This window comes from Trachurus trachurus (assembly GCF_905171665.1).
Source record: "Trachurus trachurus genome assembly, chromosome: 4".
NCBI classification, from domain to species: Eukaryota; Metazoa; Chordata; class Actinopteri; order Carangiformes; family Carangidae; genus Trachurus; species Trachurus trachurus.
The window spans coordinates 29,056,419-29,073,270 of record NC_139898.1 but is presented as its reverse complement, the minus strand read 5'-3'; the positions used below and the strand labels follow the sequence as shown (position 1 = coordinate 29,073,270).

General features: G+C 44.5%; 2 protein-coding genes across 2 annotated transcripts; both read left to right on the top strand.

The window, feature by feature from the left end:
* Positions 1-2,056: 2,056 nt before the first annotated feature.
* On the top strand, positions 2,057-3,043 carry LOC310984607 (forkhead box protein Q1-like; the record flags this gene model as incomplete). The annotated part of the gene is made up of 1 exon (XM_083969859.1): positions 2,057-3,043. The coding sequence occupies one exon, from the start codon at positions 2,057-2,059 to the stop codon at positions 3,041-3,043; it is 987 nt and encodes a 328-aa protein (XP_083825985.1).
* Positions 3,044-8,797: 5,754 nt separating this feature from the next.
* foxf2b (forkhead box F2b) lies at positions 8,798-11,833 on the top strand (the record flags this gene model as incomplete). The annotated part of the gene is made up of 2 exons (XM_083969858.1): positions 8,798-9,773; positions 11,658-11,833. The coding sequence occupies 2 exons, from the start codon at positions 8,798-8,800 to the stop codon at positions 11,831-11,833; spliced, it is 1,152 nt and encodes a 383-aa protein (XP_083825984.1).
* Between the last annotated feature and the right edge of the window lie 5,019 nt (positions 11,834-16,852).

The window sequence follows — 16,852 nt, the reverse complement described above, 5'->3', positions numbered from 1 at the left end:
TGGTTTACAGGTGTCAGTTTATTTAAAACCTGTTGGTGTAGCTACAGGTCTCTTCTTCTTGGAGATGCACTTGTCCGACCCTATCACACGACCCGCGGAGCACGGGACGTCTCCACCTGTCTGTATGTGCACTGTACTGGACTAGAACATGACTATACACCAACAGCAGCTGGCAAATTGTTACAATAGATGTGGAAGTAGTTTCCTCAACGTTAGACGATCTCTTGTTGTCGTGTTTATGTTTAACATTGTTGAACGGTCACAACATGAACTGCTGCTATATATTCTCACACAGGGAAACGAACACGGCTCTCCTGTGTCACCTTCTTCTCGTGTTTTGTTGTCACGTTCATCTTTTGTCGTTCTTTTTTATCACATCGCTGCACCGTTTCCTTCGCTACTGTCATAATTACTAAGGCCACTAGATGTCACCTAGCTACAAAATGCAACTTTGGGTCACAATAAACTGCTGCAGCTACCACTCCATGTTTTTGTTGTGGTTTTGTAACCTTATTTTGAAACAGTTAACCCCATTTTTTCTATTGCATAAACTTTTGTTTCTAGAAAAAAAGTTCAATTTCATACTCAACCATCATGTGATATCATTCACTTCTGTCAACAGGGGGCACCAATGTTGAAAATGATCCTATTGTAATTAGCTTAGGCTTATTTCACATGAAAAGATTTGATTGCATCAGTTTTTAGTCTGGCTTTAATGAGCAACCACTGCTACTGTCTCCTCATATTAAAGGTTTAAAATCAGTGAAACATTGAAATAAAAACCTGTGTACAATCTCACTTTAAACCGATAATGATGATAATTATTGTTATTCTGGGGTCTCCTTTGACACCCAACAACAGTAAAACATGCAAATATACTTTGACAGACAGACCAGGACACAGAGACAGCCTCCCTTCTCTTCTCCTCTCCACTCATTTGCATCACAGCTTTAGTCACCGGGTGAAATTCCTGTTTTCTACCCAGCCAGGCTTCAGCCTCTCCGGTCTTCCCTTTGCATGCAGGTGCAATGGTCCTCTGCCTCTCCTCTGAACTCCTCATGACCTCTCAGGCGATCTGTGTTTTCTTTTCTCTTTCTTTTTCTCTCTCTCTCTCTCTCTCACTCTTTTTTTTATTCTCCCAACCCTCTTGCTTAACCTGAGAGCTTGCATATCATTCATTGTACGTGGAACTCCTCCAAGCCCATCTCTTTTACTTCAGTAGTTCGCGCGCGTTTACTTCCCCGTTCCACCGGAGCGCCGGTGGAGGGAGAGGACAGGTTGAAAGTTGAAAGCAGCAACACCCATGTCTGTTGTTTTTTTTGTTTTTCCGATGTCTATTCCAGTGGCATCTCTCTGCGTGTGTTTACGACTTATTCACCCAGGGACACCCAGAGCTTTATAACGCTTCAGGGAGGATTTGTTTTTGTTGTTGTGCGTAAAAATGTGCCATGATTTCCCCAACGAAAAAGCTTAAAAGTCTCATTGAATCTTTCACCTTTCATCTTTCACCGCAGTTGTTTTATAAGAGTGGCGATTAAAAGGAGAGGAAACTATAAAAAATAAAAAATAAATAAAAAAAAGAGCAAGAATTATTGATGATGATGATTCTTGGAGTTATTTTCATCCCAGACAAACAAATTAATAGGCTAATCTGTTTTGTTAATTAATCATAGATAGATAGTTTTTTACAGTTGTCCTCTCTCCGCACACTGTTTTAGTGTCAATTGTAAACATGCATAAATCACTCAATCGCTTCAATGGATTTGGGCTGCATGGTGTAACTCCGCCTGTGGGCCGTCCCTCGCCGAGGCGTTATATTATAGCAAGACAAGCCTGTCTCCGGAGACAGATCTGTATTCTGCTGCTCCAGACTGAGGCTCACAGGGTGCCTCCAGCGCTGCACACGAGCCTCTACAACACAAACACTCAACTGAGAGACTTTTCCTACTGCTGTCTGTCAGGACTTGCTTACAACACCTGCTCAGCTGAGACAAGACTCCGACTGAGGAGACACGTTCAAGGCAAGAAGATCATCATCATCATCTGAGGAGGAAAAATGAAACTTGAAGTTTTCTCCGCGCACCACTTTGTGCAGAAGCCGCTGGAGTTGTGTATGGACGCGGAGGGGGGAGTCCCGTCTCCTCTGTCCGGAGACGAGCTGGGGTCGGACGGGGACTGCGTGGCCAACAGCCCGGCACCTGTCACCATGCAGGGCGGCGACGGCAGCAGCAGCAGCAAGGGGAAGCCCTACACCCGCAGACCCAAACCCCCGTACTCCTACATCGCCCTCATCGCCATGGCCATCCGGGAGTCCAGCAGCGGCCGCCTGACTCTGGCGGAGATCAACGACTTCCTGATGAAGAAGTTCCCGTTCTTCCGCGGCAGCTACACCGGCTGGAGGAACTCGGTGCGCCACAACCTGTCGCTCAACGACTGCTTCCTTAAAGTGCTGCGGGACCCCTCCAGGCCGTGGGGCAAGGACAACTACTGGATGCTCAACCCGCACAGCGAGTACACCTTCGCCGACGGGGTGTTCCGCCGCAGGAGGAAGCGCATCGCCAAGAGGCCCTCCAAGGAGCAGGACAGAGAGAGGGACAGGGAGAGGGAGAGGGAGAGCCAGGACATCCTCAGCTGCAGCAGCGGCGAGGACACGCGCCTCCTCCCCGCCCCGGAGGAGAGGGTGGGGGGGGCCTCCAAGTTCTCCAGCTCCTTCGCCATTGACAGCATCCTCAGCACGCCGTTCAAACGCAGAGAGGAGAGCCACAATGACGCTGCTGACCTCCACCACAGTGTCCCCCACCACCCCCGGCTCTACTGGTCCCATGCAGCAGCAGCAGCAGGGGCGCATCACGTGCTGCCGTACCCTCTGAACTATCCGGCTCAGCAGCACGTGTACCTGTCAGAAGCGACGTACAGCGGCGGATCGGAGCACGCGAGCAGAGACGCACTGACATACCTGCAGCAGCAGCACAGCGGGGCCGAGGCCGCCTTCAAGATGCCCAGCAAGGCGCGAGGCTTCCATATAGACTCCCTGCTGTCATGAATGAAAAACACCTGGACTGACGTCAGACTTGTAATGTTTTGTTGTTTTGTTTTGTTTTTTTTGACCCATGATGATGATGTGCACTTTTATGGGGGCGCTCTTAGCTTTCAGTGCTTTATAGCTGTTTAAAACTGTGTGGGACTCTTGTCTCATCATGACTACTGTAAGTCATTAAAAACAAACAAACGTGGCGTCTTGTTAATATAAATACAACTGTGTGTGTGTGTGGTGACTGAGCGAGGAGCTGCTGTCATCCCAGGACATTCCACTGTGTGTGTGTGAGTGTGTATGTGTGAGTGTGTGAGTGAGTGTGTGTTAGAGGTGTTTAGAGAGTGTGTGTGTGTGTGTGTGTATCCATGGTTCATTGGTCATTTCTACTGCATGCGCCATGTTGAAACTTAAAACTATTCATCTATTTATATTTTCATGTTTTGTTTTGTATGACCTGCTGTATAAAATATTGTTCTGTAAATATATATAAATATAAATAATAAGAGTAATAATATTGACTGAGCTGCGGTGAGAGTCACGTGGCTGCACTATATAGAAACGCATGGAAAAATGTCCTGTTTCCCCTTCTGAGATTGATTCATGCATGTCTGGTATTTTTTATGAATGATGATGATGATGATAATAATAAGAATAAGAATAAAAAAACGTGAAACAATGGGACCCTGGTGTTCAATGAGTTCTTCATAAAGGGGCGGAAGGGGTGTCAGAGGAGAGGAGCAGGTGTACAGATGTGTGGGGAGGGGGGGCAGAAGAGGAGGGGGGCGGGTTGAAAAGGCCTTTACACCTGTTCAACATCAAACATTGACAAAAGGTCGATTTGACTGCAGACAAGAAAAAACGAAGTGAAAGGTGTGACTGGTGTTTGAACTAAAAAAAAAAAGGAAAAAAAAGCTATATAATCATAATGATAATTTAAAAAAAGAAAAACCAGTGATTGACTATATTGAAGAAGAAAAAAGATTAAAAAACAACAATATTACTATCATTTTCTTGTTGTTATTATCATTATGTTGTTTTGCTTTGTTCATTTGTCACCGTGACACACTGCACGTGCCAAACACGAAATGGATTTATAAAACAACACAACCACAGTTTCGGTGGTAACACGAGACTTTTTATATTCCTCCTATTACATTTCAGCCGCAACAATGAAATCTGTCTCACAATAAACACGAATTCTAAAGATTTTATAACCATCCATCTAGAATAGAAATAAATGACGTTTAATAAAATTATCTTTATTTTATGAGAATAATCGTTGATATTAATCCTTTAAATGATGCCGATGCAGTTTGTCCCATGTCTGATCATCAGTACACTGTTATAATAGTTTTGTTTTCAGACACATTCCTCTTTTATTTCTATTTATACACATCAGTTATCACCTTTAACGGGGTGCAGTGATTACATACTGAGCCCCAGTTACCGGTTTTAAGAAGATATACACTTTATCTATTAGAATAAATCACATAATCAGAATAATTTCATTAGAAAGGGTCAAATATATATATTCCAACTTTATGAGCAACAGTATATGGTAATAATAATACTAATACTACTAATAATAATATTGTTAATAACAATAATAAACTACATGTCAGATTTGGTGTCGTAATTTCTGCTCATTAACATCAGTCATATGGATATTTACAGATTAAAATGCAAGCACTATATGATCTCTATGTCCACACGCACCGTCCTGCAGAGTGTCCACGGTCAATGTGTGTGTCGGGGGGACTGTGGGAGTGGGTGGGGGGGCTTTTAGTTGCTCTCCGCGGTCCTGAAACAGATCGACCCCAGACTCAACAGCACGCACGTCCAGTCCACTGATGCTCGTCATGTAAAACTGTAAAACACCAGAGCTGCTATAATGAAACGGTGCAACGAGCAGAACATCACAGTTTGGTCTGGACCTGTATTATTTTTCTAATAATAAATGTAACTAGAAATAAAAATGTGAGTATTTATTTTTATTAATGGTCTTTAATGACTCGGATTTCAGATGTATCCAGCTCCTTTTAGTCCTGGTTATTTCTGCAGTGTTTACACACAGTGCTGCTGAGTTTTCGTTCAGAATCAGCTCTGTTAAATAGATGGATATTGTTTTTTTTATGAATTATTATCACAAGAGAAAATGTTTCATTTGAGATAAAAACGAAATGAAGAGGTGAAAGTTGCTCGGACAGAATCACTGATGATAATAAATTAGTGAAGATTATTTTAAATAGAGTAGAAGTAAATGTTGTGGAGGAGGAGAGAGGATGAGCTTTTACTCTTCACTGATGAGTGGAGGGAGATTTTTTTTAATTATTATTTATTTTTTCCACCTCAGATTTATGAGTGTAATGCAGAAACTTAAAAGTTAGTTTTAGTTTATTAGATCAACTCCTGTAGGCTAGCATCATCCCTGGACATCTGCTGTGTCTGTATGTAACAGGCCTCGTGCTGTGAGCTCGCGCCTCTCTGCCTCTGTGTTGAACCTGGCTGCGCCCGGACGGTGAGACAGGTGACAGGTGAGACTCGCTCCTGTTTGCAGGAACAATGCTGCGACCTGCAGGTGAAACGCCAGAACAGCACACCTGTGTATCTGTGTGTGTATGAGTGTGTGTGTGGCTGTCACGTGCCCAGTCCTCTCCTCTCAGCGTCCCTGCATGCACTCTCCTCTCTGCATCCTCCTCCTCCTCGCTGTTCCTCCATCTTTATAAACTGTCTCTGCATTTCTTCCACCCGGGCCTCGACCCCCACCGCAGCAGCAGCCTGCAGTGCAGTCAGTGAGGAACTCGGGCCCGCTGCTGCTGCTGCTTCTGTCTATACACGAACAAGGCCCGCAGTGTTATGAAACCAAACTTGAAGGCAGGCACAATGTTAGGAAGTCCAAACAGTCTGTCACACACTCCGGCAGACTGAACCGCGCCTGACCTTCCCAAGAGTCCCGGAGAGGCAGCTCCAAAGCTCCAAAGCTGCCGGCACCGCCACAGGAAGCTCAGGCCGGAGGAGACCCGGAGGGAGCAGCCAGGAGAGGATTAGATTACCGTCACACAGACCTGAAGTCAGTGTTTGTTCATGTTGTAGTTGTTGTATTTTGTTTATTCCAGGCACATTTTTATATAAAAGGACGATTGAAAAAATATGGAACAGCGTAAGTGTTTTTATAAACATTATTTTGAAACGAACTAATATAATATCCTTAGAATAAATAACAATGGAAATACATGGTTTTAATAATCTAATCTACCATATTGATATAGCCTATTAAATAGCCACGAGCATTTTATTTCTAAAGGGTTTTGAAACAGGTTACCTGAGGTCAGGCAGGCCCACAAGCAAATTTTCTCAAAATGTAATCTATCTAATATTTTATGGGGATAAACAATAATCTCAGCCTAAACATGAAAACAAACACGAGGCCTTATTATGTCGGCGATAGGCTCATAGGGGCCTCCAGCCGTGACTCGGCTCCAAAGACAAACTCCTCTATCAAAAACACCTCTGAATAGAGCTGGATGTAGCGGTGGTGGCCGCGCAGATCGCTTGATATTTTCCAAAAGGAGCTAAATTAGGAGCTCGTATAATCTCGGTGCGTAAACGCAGCAGCCGCCGGCCGGCGTGCATGCCGTCTTCAAAGCCTCGCAGAACAAAGATTCCCCTCTGCGGCCGGGGCATCCTGAATCTCCACGGGGGGTCACGAGTTTTGATGTCGCAGGAAATTTCTGGGCCCCGTTCAGCTCCTTCCAAAAAAAAAAAACACTGCTCCTGTATGTGTGTGTGTGTGTGTGTGTGTGTGTGTGTGTGTGTGTGTGTGTGTGTGTGTGTGTGTGTGTGTGTCATGGTGGAAAAATGATTTTATCCGCACATGCATCCTTTGTTGTGCAAAAAAAGTGCAAAGGTTATTGTTGCCTGTTATTGTCCAGGACATATGTAGACTTAAAAAAAAGAGCAGTGACGACAAGCACGTGCACGGAAACACAGATTTAAGTGTGTGAATTGAAAATTTAAATGTAAAAAAAAAATAATTTTTAATCTGCAGACTTCTAACTGTGTTTTGTGGTTTATATTTTCAGTACAAGGCCTGAGGAGGGGACACAGCGACATCAACCGAGAGTGACACTGAAAAAATTAAAGATGCATAGGAATTAAAAAAAAAAAAAAAGATGCATTCATGGCACAAGCAAAAAAAAAAAAAAAAAAACTCCTTTGCCCTTTTTTTGTTCTTCAAATCCCAAAGATCTCCGCTCCATCGCAGCACGGATGTTGATATTATCTCTATGGGATATATAACTCCATCATGTTGGACAAATCTGTGTGTGATGTCTCCATAGGGGAGGAAACTGTCGACGCCCGCTCGGCTAATTTCGCTTTTCTCTCTCTAATGAACGTGGGGCCCATGGGACCGGCTCTGGCCCGGGGCGGTAAGCTGACACTGGCGCGCTGTGTGTGGTATCCAGGGCCGGGCTTGATGGAAAAAGCCTGCTTCCACTCATGTCAAAGTCATTTACTCAGCGCAACCCCCCGCTTACTTACACACGCACGGTAAAGACCACCACCACCTCTCCATCTCTCTCACAATCCTCGGCCCCAGCCCCAGCCCCAGCCCCAGCCCCAGCCCCAGCCCCGGCACCGCGGACAGTTTGTTTTTGTTATCCTCTGGAGCAGTTTGGGGAGGAAATTATGAGCAAAATAATACAAATAATACAAGATGATGCGTTTTTCATTGCCTAAACCACGATGCGTTTGGGTAATATCTGCAGATATCATGCAGGCCCGTGTGAATGTTTTGAGCATCATGGTTTCGATTGCACGCTGGACCTCTTGCACACATTGTGGTGGTTTATTCGTGTCAAGAAAATGTATGATCTGTGGCACGTCGGGCTGAAATCACAGCTTCGTACATATAGAGGAGGGGAGGGGGGGTCGTTTTTTATTCTTGTGGCGTGTGGCGCTGTTGATTGGGATGTCTGGGGGAGGTTTGATAGATGGCTTAATTGCGTGTCGTCCCAACTTGGAGAGAGCTGGGAGTGGGAGGGGAAGAACGAGGAGAGGGGAGAGCAGTGGGGCTTTAACGCTGCCGAGAACGGCAAGTGGACTTGGGCCAGATTTGACGAGAGGGCTGGAGGGAGGGGGGTGGCTCCGTTCGTCACTGATTTCAGTGAGATTTGCAGAGTGCGGATGAGGAGAAAGGGTGGTGGGGGCTCTCGCAGAGGGAAGAAAGATTTGTGAAATGATAGGTGGTCGCGCTTTGTTTGGCTGGACTGTTGCGCGCAATAAGTCGAGGGCTTTTCGCGTTTCCTCCACTTGAGACATTGTTAAGGCGGTCGATGGCCACCCGGCGCGCCACACTGCACCACGTCCTGCCGCTGTGATACCCGGCGGAGCCCGTGCGACGAGCCGACCGAAGCCCTGGACACTCAGTCTCCGGTGGATAACCAGCTCCCCCCACCGCCACCACCACCACCACCACTCTCTCTTCCTCTTCCTCTCTCTGTCAGTGCGTACCCGCCGTGCGTTCTTCATGCGTCAAGGGAGCACCGTGCGTAACGGGAGAGTCGTGCGTAACTGGAGACAGATTTCACTCCATTTTGCGCTGGGGCTCTGAGGACCACTGGCGGTGTAACGCTCACTTGCAAGGACACTGATCCGGCTGGGTCGACATATTTCTCCTCTGAAACATCTCGCAGTGCAGTTCGTCTTTTCTCCCTCCCTCCTCTCCTCTCCTCTCCTCTCTACGCCAGTCGTACGTCAGACATGACGACCGAGACCCCTCAGCAGCAGCTGGACCCTCCGCCTCCTCTGAGATCCAGCCCGGCGTCCGGCGTCCTGCACCCCGCCATGCTGAGCTCTCAAGCCGCCACAGAAAGTTCGTCCACCGCGGCCAAAGGGAAGAAGACCACCTCTGGTTTGAGGCGACCGGAAAAGCCTCCGTACTCCTACATCGCTCTCATCGTCATGGCCATCCAGAGCTCCCCCACCAAGCGGCTGACACTCAGTGAGATCTACCAGTTTCTCCAGGCTCGCTTCCCATTCTTCAGGGGCTCGTATCAGGGCTGGAAGAACTCGGTGAGGCATAATCTTTCGCTCAACGAGTGCTTCATCAAGCTGCCCAAAGGGCTGGGCAGGCCGGGGAAAGGCCACTACTGGACCATCGACCCGGGCAGCGAGTTCATGTTCGAGGAGGGCTCGTTTCGTCGCAGACCCAGAGGCTTCAGAAGAAAATGTCAAGCTCTGAAGCCCATGTACCGGATGATGAACGGGATCGGCTTCGGCACCTCCATTCTCCCACAGAGCTTTGACTTCCAGGCTCCATCCGCGACCCTCGCCTGTCACAGCAACAGCTACAACTTGGACATGATGAGCAATTCAATGGCCGGGGGCTACGACGGACTGAGCGGCGGCCACCACGTCCCCCACATGTCCCCCAGCCCCGGCTCCACGTACATGGCGAGCTGCCCCGTGCCGTCTAACGGGGAGTACGGGCCGGACAGCAGCAGCAGCCCCGTACCGTCCTCTCCGGCCATGGCCAGCGCGCTGGACGGCCACTCCCCGTACGCCAGCACATCCGCACACTGGGCGTCCTCCGGCGGCTCTCCGTACATCAAGCAGCAGCCTCTCGCCTCCAGCAGCCCCGCATCCTCCGGTTTACACTCCGGCATGTCGCCTTACTCCCTGGAGCAGAGTTACCTCCACCAGAACGGCAGGGACAGCCACTCCACCGACCTATCAGGTACCACAGACCCATCCACCGACCGACGAGCCACAGCTTCAAGGCCTGTAGCTCTGAGAGTTAAATAAAAAAAAGCACGACATTAAATCAGGTTATAACATCCACACAGGCCTTGAAGCACCAGATGTAAACCATTGATCTCTATCTGCAGCAGCAGGCCTGTGACAATTTAAAGATGTTTTCAAAGAATGAAAACTCTATTATTTATCTCATATTTGACTTATATAACCAACATTTAAAAACAGAAATGCAATACTTTTTAACCTACTTTATATAAATTCCTGCACACTTACAAAATAAAAATCAAACATGATTAATTTCAGTTCTATTCTCTATCTAATCTAATTTTTATTTTTCCTCCCTAATATGAACTAACCTGGACATTTGTGGGTTACAATATAATTAAACGTCTATTTGATTCATTCTATTGAATAATAAAGTTGCATTGAATGTTAATTGGATTATAAAGGCCACACAGGAGCATGCACTGTCGGGGCCTGTTGATTTAGTGAAATAGCTTCAGTTTTCCTAAATGATTTTTAAACCAATACACAGAAATGATCCAGGAGCTGCTGGGTCTGTGTGTAGTGATACAACACGAGTCCCTGTGGTGCACAGCACAGTTTGCAGGTTTGCACAAAACTGACACTAGTGTCTTCACGGAAAGTTTTTTCTCTCTCTCTCTCTCTCTCTCGGCCAAATGAACAGATGAAGGAAAACAGCTATTCTGTGATCGCGCTCTTAATCCACCTCCCCGGTTCACGCTCATTTACTTTCTCACAACACACGGAGGCTTTAACTAAAGTCTGGGGGATTTCACCGAGGCGAGCAAACGCAAACCCAAACCCCAACGCTGTGGAGCCCCGAAAGGAAAAAGGAAAGGGGGTCCCAGGGGTTAACTAAACAAAGACTGCGCAGGTCGTTCGTCGGACCACACCGGCGGAGGATTTCAACCTCAACCACCGCGTATTATCCACAAGAGACGGAAGGCCTTGTTAAACTTTACGCAGCGTCTTAATTGAGCCAGGACGGAGGATAAACGGGCTGCAGGACTGTTAACAGCAGCAGCAGCAGCAGGGTCGGTGCGGGAACAGGACTGTCAGTCAGTCAGTCAGTCAGTCAGTCAGTGTGTGTGAACGGGCACAGGGCTGCGAGCTGCTGTGGCCCGGAGGAGGATAAAGCCTGCTGTCTTCCCCCTGAAAAACACTCTGGGCACATCTGGAGTCCTTATGACCTTGAAGCCGCAGCAGCCTCCACATTTATTTTTCTGTTTCTGGAAAGAGAGGCTCACTCACTCACACAGACACAGACACAGACACACAGACACACACTCTCAGTCTGATTAACCCTCACACACACACACACAGAGAGAGAGGGAAAAATACCTCATATGCACACATTACAGATGCTGAGAATAAACCTGTAAAAATAAAAAAGCCTTTCATAAAAACAAGAAAAAGGGAAGATGTTCTATGCCTTTTAAAACGGTGCAGCTGCTGCGCTGTCACACCTACTGGGAGGTTTATATATTATGGACGTAAATATCCAACAACTACCATTAAGAAAAAATAATTTATCTCTGCTCCTATGTAAATAAATATCCAATAACAACTGAAAATGTCCGAGGCAGCCTGGACTTAAATAGTTTTATTATTAATAATAATGCATTTAGCAAAACAAGGCCTATTATTTCAGGCCTATGCGACTGAGACAACGATTTATCTATCTATCGAATCTGTAATGTTTTATTTTTAAGATATTTTTGCATGTAAAATCACCTATTTCTAGTCAAATCAAACTTTCTGCGTAAAATAATTTGATTAAACATGTGTTTTATGCTCAGAGTGATATACTAACAGCTGTCTCTGTCTTTCTCTCGTGCAGTGGGGATCCCTCGTTATCAGAGCCACTCGTCTGTGTGCGACAGGAAAGATTTTGTGTTGAACTTTAACGGCATCTCGTCCTTCCACCCCTCGGCCGGAGGATCCTACTATCACCACCACCACCACCACCCCCACCCGCAGAGCGTGTGTCAGGACATCAAACCCTGCGTGATGTGAGCTCTCTCTGTGTGTGTGTGTGTGTGTGTGTATGTGTGTGTAAGTGTGTATGTGTGTGTGTGTGTGTGTGTGTGTGTGTGTGTGTGATCACAGTCAGACTGCAGGTCCGTCACATCACAGCACAGAGGCACGTGGGACAGTTTGACTTTTTGTTTTTGCTTTAAAAAAAAGAAAAAAAAATCTGAAGGATTCAAACCAGGATGTATTTGTGTTCGCGCTCATGTTTGCCTCCTCCATGCAGCCGAAGCTTCTTCTTTTTTTAAATTGTTGTTATTATTATTGATTTTTATGGACTTTTTTATTTTTATTTTTTGAAAACTATGCATTGAAGGAAATGAATGAAGAACTCCTCTCCCCCCCACCCCCTCCACCCAGAGGCCTTTTAAAGAAACCACTTTGCCTGTATGAAACCGACAAGCGCTTCAACCTCCTTCAGAATAAGTGTCAGAAAAACACGACTTGTAATGTGTTTGCTCTTGTAACACGTGCAAACGAATTGTATTCTATGTAACTATGTTCTATCCTATTAGAGTAAACTACACACACGACGCTTTAGGCACGAACATGAACTGCCGACAAAACCTTGCACTTATTGTATAATCCTCTACTTTTTTTGTTTGTTTTTTTTGTCTTGTAAAAGGTTTCAATAAAGCTGATATATATTTTAGGCTACACACTCAGACTTCTGTGCTTTCATGCGACTTCATTCATGTCTGTTACTGTGAGAGGTTCAAAGGAGACTGAAACCTGCAGAAAAACATACAACATATACATTTTATTATTTTTATATTTATAAAACAACTACACATTTACTAATTTGGAGAAACTTGTTAAATTTCTGAGTTTTTAATTTCTTTTAAATAGAGCTTCTTTGCAATTGGATTCAACAAAAAACGTATGATTAGTATTGTGTTGATTTAAAACATTGCAAATAGCTACACTGTTAAAATACTTCTTGCAATTATAATGAAATAATATAAAAGATTTAAGTCCTGCTGCATAATGACTTATTTCACTTGAAGTATGTTGCTGTTAAAACATCTCTATACTTTTCCTAAAGTGAGACGTTTACTTGCTTTTTATTTACATGTAAATTGCAGTATTGCTTCAGAATGAGCAATGGATCTGAATAATGAATTCTGGTTTTGCATTAATAATATTCTTTAAAAGTAATTAAACATTATATATGATGACAACCTATAGTGTGAAACATACAGCTGTATACTTGCAAAACGGTTGCTCTGAATTTTTCTTTTTTTTTTGCTAGTGGAAACTTTTTTTTTATGTCTATCATTTTGAGAGTAAAATTTGTATAATTTCAGTTTTAGTGTGCAGTTGTGATTGATTATAATGAGGGTGCCGCACTGGTGTAAGACAGATGTAAAAGCAGAAGTATAACTAGATTTGAAATCTACTGTATATAAAGATACAAAATTATCATCAGGAAATTGGACTTAAAGAATCAAGAGTAAAATGTGCTTTTTTGCAGAAGAGTGGCTCCCATCAGTGTTTATTATGATATAAACAGCACCATATTAACAGTATTTTAATGTTTTATATGGTTAAAGTGACATTTGAGCCAAGGATTATGATTTGTACCTACTATACGTACTGTAAAAAAAAAATGTAAAAAAAATGCTTATGTGTTTCACGTGAAATCTGAATGTGCAGAGCAGCCAATAGATGTAGTGGAGTTTAATGTGCAGTTATCTCCCTCTGAGCTGTGCTGCAGTGGAGGGAAACATTCAGGCCACTTGTGTCGATGTTTAAGGGCCATGAAGGAACATGAGTACCGCTGCATATGTTTTTTTGTCAGTGGCACAAACAAAGCAGCTCAGAGCCACACAGGCCGATCACTAGACACGTTTCCTTTTGAACGTCCTTTGAGGGTTTGATGACAGTGTAAAATGATTCTGTAATAAGGAGGCCGTTATAAATATATCAGATGTTTCTCAGCTTGAACATTTCCACGTTTTTGCTTGTTCTACAGCAGCCACTTCAGGGCCCCTGTCTAACACAGCTGAAAGTCTTTTACATCCCGAGGCTCGCTGCTTTTCCATGTGGACGTCCAGCAACACTGCTGTTGTTGCATTTGAAGACGGCGTCGTGTAAACAAATGAAACGACAGGGCCCTGAGTCTCTGGAAATGCAACAACGAGGTATTTTTAGAATGCGGTAAACAGATCAGACTCGGAGAGAGCTGCCTCATCCTCACACAAACAGAAAACAGGCTTGGGGCGGCTGCACTTGTGCTGCTGCTCTACATGGCCTTTGGTTGTGAATCAAACGCAGCATCAATGACTGACAGCAGCAGCATCTTCTTATTAAAACCACTTACATCCTCAAAGTTTCATTGAATGCTCCACGGAGACACTAAAATGTTCTCTGACATGTTGAATGTGTGTTACGTCAGTGTTTATTTGTACTTTAAACAACACGCAGTCGATTTCAAAGCTTTTTGTGGAGCCTGTGTTTGAGTTTAACAGGTAAGAGTTTAGTGGTGAAACGTGTGAACCATCCAAAAAGCCACATGTGAAACTGCAGCTTCACACGTGATGAATTTTCATGTTTTGCACGATGTGATGCAGAGAAAAAACAAAAAAAGAAAAGATCAGACAGAAAGACAGACAGACAGACAATCGAACCACAGATTTGCATTTGTTGTACACTGCTTGTAAGCAAGTCTCAGATCCAGGATCAGCAGATCAGGACAACACAGTGGGCGAGGAGGGACAGGCTGAGTCATGCTGGTCTGACTGAAGTGGCCTCCCTCTGCTGCTTTGAACACTTTGGGGGACACAACAAATATCATATGGGAGACAGTGGGGGAATGGAGAGTGAGGGGGGAGGAGGGGTGGGGGGAGTGCATCGGCGGTCACATGACAAACAGAAGAATATCTCTGACTGGACAACAAAGCGCTTTTTAATTTCCTTCTGTGATGAGAAGTCACACAAACTGACCCTGGAGCAGCTGGATTTTCCATGACAGAGCTTCAAGAGAGAAGGAGAGAGAGGGAGATGAAACCTCTCAATACAGTGGAGGACAGCGCCATCTAGTGGCAGGCAGAGCTGTGTTCACACTCACCTAAGAACAAAAACTGAAATGATGGACTTTCCTATACCTTCACTGTCGGTCCATGCAGAACCATGTGACACTAGATCTTTGCTTTAACACGTCTTTTACATTTTTCTTTGACTTTAACACAAATAGATGGATTGATAAATGGACTGGGTTGTAAAAATGTTGCGTTTACATCATAATTAGTTAATCAACTTAAAGGGATAGTTCGACATTTTGGCAAATTCCCCTATTGCCATAATCCCTGTAGTTTTAGGGGTAGGCTTATTACCTATAATTGTCGGTGCAAGCTGTTTTTAGATCGGCGTGGCGGAGTCGCAAGCTGCTCACGAAACGTTATGATCTGCACATTCGCCACGCTATGAAATAACGTATATATGAAGCAAATACACGGAACTATTTGCGTTTTTGAAATCACTCCGCCCAGCAGCCATGTCTGAAATGTAGTTTTCAGATGCATGTAATGAACCTACTCCTATGACTATAGGGATTATGGCAATACAGGCGAATTTCCCAAAATGTTGAACTATCCCTTTAACTCAATTATTAATTTATAATTGCCTTATTAAAAATTGCTGAAGTTATAAACATTAGATATTTACATTAATATTTTACTCAGGTTTGTATGAGGTTGTGAATTCTGCTATAGGCTATAGGCTTAGACTGCTGAGGGACACATCAGGTTACATGGAGCCTCCTCTCCTCTCCTCTCCTCTCCTCTCCTCTCAGTTTCTACAGATCTCTCCAGAGCTCCCTCCCCTCTGCACCAACCGCCGCCTGCATCACCTCCTTTCCAGTAATCCCATTGAGCTGGCCTGCTCTCCCTGCTTTCCCTGTATGCCCCAGCCTGCCCACCAGAGGCTGCCTTCATATTCCATGTTGTAACCTGTTTTTCACAACATTTACTGCACGTCTGCCCATCCTGGGTGACAGTCCCTCCTCTGTTGCTCACCTTGAGGTTTCTCCTGTTTTTGTTTTTTTTCCCCTGTCAAGGCTTCTCATCAGTCCATGTGAGGGTCTTAGGACACAGGATGTTGTTATGATGCTGCGCAAAGCCCCTTGAGATAAACTGTTTGAAAATAAAAATTGCCCATACAAATAAACTTGCCTTGACTTTCTAACACATGTGAATAAAGGAAAGAATGAGTAAAATAAAGTCATACCAGGTTTTCACTGTTATAGAGGGAAAGCAACTAATCAACTAATTTGGCTTTTTTTGTCCAGACTGAAAACTACAAATAATCATTGGATGGATTCATGGTTCCCAGATGAAGCATTTTCATGACTTTTCCTCCCTCTGCTGCCACCACAGGGTTAAAACTTCCATTTCAACTTCTGATTGGCTGTCATGAGATCTGGTCCAGACATCCATGTTGCTCAGAGGATGAAATATAAACACCTCAGAGATGTGTTGGCTTTTTATCCAGCACCAATGTCAGGTCCAAGTTTGAGTTTGCTGCGTCCTTGACTAAAACAAATCAACCTCAGTTGCACTTTGCACTAATTCATTGATTATTTTTGGAAATACTAAGTATAAGACCGTCACCATGGTAGATTATCACTGTTTTTTCTTTCCATCTGCTGCTACCGGCACTTTGCACTTTGTCGACCACCAACAAGCAAACCAGCTCTTTATTCTATGCACATTCCTGCCTCACACTTTATAGGAGCTGCTACTTGGACTGCCTTTTAGTGTTTTAGTGTTTTGTGCTTTGTGTGTTGTTCCTCCCTGCACTGTAACAATCTGGTCGTTTTAAATGTGGAAATTGTATGTCAGTATTGTCTCTCTGTTTATCTGTATCATTTTATGTCTCAGGTTTCTACTCTTGTGGGCTGTGTCTGTTAGCCTATATGTCGGGGACTACGGATGAAAATTAGCTAAATCTGGTGCAACCATCTTTTCATTTGTTGTAAATGATTAATGTTATTGCACATTGTCC